The sequence below is a fragment of the Gekko japonicus genome, unplaced genomic scaffold (genome assembly GCF_001447785.1).
Source record: "Gekko japonicus isolate JY-2015 unplaced genomic scaffold, Gekko_japonicus_V1.1 scaffold1021, whole genome shotgun sequence".
Lineage (NCBI taxonomy): Eukaryota > Metazoa > Chordata > Lepidosauria > Squamata > Gekkonidae > Gekko > Gekko japonicus.
In genome coordinates, this window is record NW_015176479.1 from 651853 (window position 1) to 656485 (window position 4633).

The following is a 4633-nucleotide window of genomic DNA, read 5'->3' on the forward strand; positions in this document are numbered from 1 at the left end:
CTTTAAGACCAAGTTTTATTCAGGTACAAGCTCTCCCTCCTCTGCGAAGACAGATCTGCACGTGTCCCCCCCCCAAATAGCTAGCAATCCAAAACAGTCCAGTGGAGCCTGAGTGGTGGGTGTTGCCTTCTGACACACTTCCGGCGATGTCAGGGGGCGTGGCATATGCAAATGAGTTATGCTAATGAGCTCCTGCACCTGTTTTTCTACGAAAGGACCCCTGAGTTCCACCAACAGTGAAAATAGTTGGCAGATTCACCGCAGTCCCTCCAACATAAAGGTGAGTAATCTTTATTGATATGATGAAGCTTAGTTGGCGTGTGACACCATCTTAATAATAATTTAAGAGCTTGGGCTCTTATATTCAGAGAACGAGAGGTCCCAGAACTCTTATTTGTCTTCCCTGTGAAATACGGTTAAGTGCTTGCCCCTTGCCCACAGGCTGGGCTTGATGGCACCAGTAGTTGGTGCAGTGGGACTTCCCACCCAAAGCCGCATGCCAACACTATTGTATTACATAGGAAAGTGAATTAGGAGCCTCCAAGGCATACCTGGCCACAGCAGAGTGAATGGTTCTTCAGGGGGAACCACCACTTCATTAAAACCTCTGAAACACCACACCTCTTGTAAGTTCCAATTTATTAGTCAAAGGTGGTTGTCTCCAGGATCTCCAGCAGAAAGTTATTTTATTGCCAAGAAACCGCTCATCTGATCCACATTTTTATGAAGCACTACAATTGGTATTCATGACCACACTAAAGCTGTTACATGCAGAATATCATTTGCATGAAAGGAGGTGATAGGGGGAAGAGAACAAGGAGAAAGGCCCAATACAATGTGCTAGAAACTCTGCTGTCTCACCTCAACGAATAATAGCTCAGACCACCTAAACCAGTTAAGACTGCGTGCCAGTTACCTTATATACAAATTCCTCCATTTTTTCCATAGCATGATGTGCCTGCAAAGGCAGAGTCAGCACCCGCACCTCCTCCTCCTCTTCTTCTTGGGTTGCTGGACATGGTTGGTCTTGGGCCTAGGAAGAGAGACTCATTAAGCCCGAATACAGGAGGATGTACTGAAGGGCCTGGGAGATTTGCAAATCAAAGTATTTCCATCTTATGTTGAACTGCACTCACCTGTAATGTATTATCAAATCAAGTGTGTTTGTAAAGAGAGAGCTCAGTACGAGAACGGAGACTGCTCCAGAAGACAGGACAGACATGCTCAGACTGGGATACGGCACGGGCGGTGGCATTTATTACTTTTTATTATATTTCTATGCCGTCTCCCAACCAAATTCAAGGCCGCTTCCCACACAAAAAACCAGGGCTATTTTTGGGCAGGAACGCACAGGAACGGAGTTCCGGTTGGCTCCTGAGTTGCCCACGCCCAGCAGGAACTCATTAGTATAATAGGCCACACCCAACAGCAGAGACTCATTAGGACTGGCTACATTAGGGGTGTGTGGCCTAACATGCAAAGGAGTTCCTGCTACAAAAAAAGCCCTGGGCTTTGACAACAAACAAGGTAAACAGAATAAGAAGCAAAAGGTGGGTGTGGCTGGATGACCACACTTCTGGTAACATGGGGGTGTGGCCTGTTATGCTAATGAGTTCCTGCTGGGCTTTTTCTACAAAAAGAGCCCTACAAAAACTATTACGGTATCATCAATAGTCACTAAAACCAATAGAACCATGAAATCAGCAGCAGCACCACAAGACAGCACGACCAATCAAGAGGGTAAGGAGAAAACACACCCAACATCAAAAGCCTGGCAAAACAGAAATGATTCCCCCCTGCGATCTAAACACAAAAGACTAGATGCTGGGTATGTACGTGGGGGAAATGACTATCACAAATAGTGCACCATGACAGAAGAGGTCCCCTTCTCTGGTCACCATACTTCAGAAGGTGAAGCATACTTCTGTTGTGAATCTTTACAGCCAGGGAGCAAGCAAGATACCCTGCCTCCACCACCAAGCAGGATAAACTAAGAGCAGGCCTGCCCTGTCAGCTGCCAGGTATGGGACACCCTGGGAATCACATGCAAGTTGCTCTGAAATCACTGGAAGGACAGCAGCTACAAATTAGATTTTAAGAAGTATTAAAAATAACTTATAGCTGAAACTTTTTAAAGAGATTATCATTTTACGATAACCAGGTTTAAAACAGAATCTGAATTAGTTATCTTAGGAACTCAAGGACGTCTTTAGTTGTTGTAGGTTTTCCGGGCTATATGGCTGTGGTCTTGACATTGGAGCACCTGACGTTTCGTCAGCAGCTGTGAATGATGCATCCTCAGAGGTATAACACAGAAAGATGGAGTATTCTCCGTGTCAATGTGAGAAGAAAAATAGTAGGCAGGTGATTTATATTCTACCCAGGAAGGTGGGGTAAGGCTGAGTCATTATCTTGCAGGAGTTTCCCAGGCTGTGACACGCTAATGGAGGAGCTTTCCTGAGGAGGTTCTTTTGCATATGGATTGGCTGTTGAAATTCTGATCTTATCTGTAGTGCTGTTGTAAGATGTAGAGCATTTTGTGTTTTTCAGGACAAGAAAAGTTGACAAAAATACAGTTTAAACAGATTATTTAACTTGTATTTTTGTCCATTTTTCCAACAGGAAAAAAGAGTACTCTGTCTCCACACAATGCCACAGGCTGTGAGCCATGGGTTAAGAGCTTAGAACAGCTTTTTCTAAAACAGAAAGGGTATTTCAGCTAACTATAAGAAATGTATAGTATATTCTGAGGCTGTATGAAGGTTCTACTCAGTTTTAAATCAATGTGTTCTTACAGCAACCAATTAGTATGCACTTTTATTTAGGAAGTATTTTTAAGATGAAGTGATTTAAATCAACCCATACTGTTTTAATACTATTTAGGGAGACCCAGGAGCTAGTTAGAAGTTAATTAAACTCTATCAGCACTGGTAAAAGGTATTCCCAGTAACTTCTTTCAATCAGCAAATTAGGTGCTGCATTTAGATCAACTGAGATTATGGAACAGTCTTCCAGTGTAGTCCCATGTACAAAGCACTGAAGTAATTTAATCTAGATATGATCAAAACATGACTACACTCAACACAACCAGATCTTATGCTTCCATGAACAAACTCATTTGGCCAATCAGCTGAAGTTGGTGGAAGTGCTACAAGCAAAGAAGAAGAAGAAGGAGAAGGAGAAGGAGGAGGAGGAGGAGATTGGATTTATACCCCGCCCTTCACTACCCAAGGGAGTCTCAGAGCGGCTTACAAACTCCTTTCCCTTCCCCTCCCCACAACAGACACCCTGTGAGGTAGGTGGGGCTGAAAGAATGCTGACAGAAACAGCTCTTTTTCAAGGATGAGGAAATGGAAGAATCAGACCCTGCACCAGTTGAACGCCTGCCGGAGCAGCTGGGTCTAGAAGCAGATCCAGCGAAAGAAGCGTCAGGGAGCAAGAGTTGCTTATTTTGGCAGGAGACTAAAGAAATGGGAGAGAGATTAGAATGTCAGTCACTTAGGGTTGCCAAGTGACTTACCGGCTGCAGCGGGGGAGCGGGAGTCCCATTCTGGGACATTTGCGCACGCCGCAACAACATCACCCGGAAGTGACGCCATCACACTGGGCATGTCGGCGGGCAACGCTCTACCAACCACCCTGGTACCACAGAGTTTTCAGGGTGATTGCTACAGCATTGCCCAGCGACGTGCCCAGCGTGATGACGTCACTTCTGGGCGACGTCATCACGCCAGGCACGTCAGCCCGATCTGGCCACTTCGGGGGTGGGGTTCCCCCCGCCGGCCAGATCCGGACCGGCGGATTGGGGGTCCTTTTAGCATGGGAACCTCCGCTCTCCCAGGGGACCTGGCGACCCTATGGTCATTGCTGGCTTCTCCTGAACAGGCAGAGCGCAGAAGATGGAGAGAGCGCTTGACAGCCTGAGAGACAAAGAAGTGACCGTTTAATTGCACAGCAGTGATCAGTGCTTGTCCCTGGAGTACAGTAATTACCCACTACAGTAGGGGTGTCGAACTCATTTATTACGAGGGCTGGACCTGACATAATGAGACCTTGTCGGGCCGGGCCATGTGTGTCATAAAATGTAATGCCAGGTAGCAGAGATATAAACTTTATAAAGGACACGAACATAAAGATTTTTTTTTACTTAAAATAAAAACATGCTTAAAACATTAGCTCTGTAAGCTGCAAACCTACTTTTGATTTATCGACATTCACCACGGAAATCTCATGCTCAGAGTTCTGAGTCTAGGACCCAGGTTAAAACATGAAATGGCTGAGTGATTAAGAGAGGCTGGCAAAGCAAGCTATGATGCAGCAGCAGCAGAACTGGAAGCAGGAGATGGCCAGTTCCACTGCGGGCCTGATGGAAGCCCTCCGGGGGCCTGATCCGGCCCCTGGGCTGCATGTTTGACATCCCTGAACTACAGGGTATTACAGAAATAAGAAAAGGACATAAAACATATGAGGCTAATTAAGTTGTACAATCACTCGTGTTATCTTGGCACTCCCTTCCCAGAAATGGATGCAAGCCCACTGTAACTTTGAAAAATAGAGAATGGTCAAGACAGACTTTACTCCATTGCTCCCTGTTCCCCAGACCTTGGCTTGTGTACCTCTAACAGGGTGTCCA

The 4633-nt window shown here is 45.8% G+C and overlaps 1 protein-coding gene across 1 annotated transcript in view; it reads right to left on the minus strand.

The window, feature by feature from the left end:
* LOC107123867 (adiponectin receptor protein 1-like) overlaps positions 1-4633 on the minus strand; it is a 27508-nt gene that overhangs the window by 20616 nt on the left and 2259 nt on the right. The window contains exon 2 of the mRNA XM_015427209.1: positions 917-1033. Within this exon, the coding sequence (XP_015282695.1) occupies positions 917-1033 (117 nt within the window). The remainder of the gene's footprint in view (positions 1-916; positions 1034-4633) is intronic.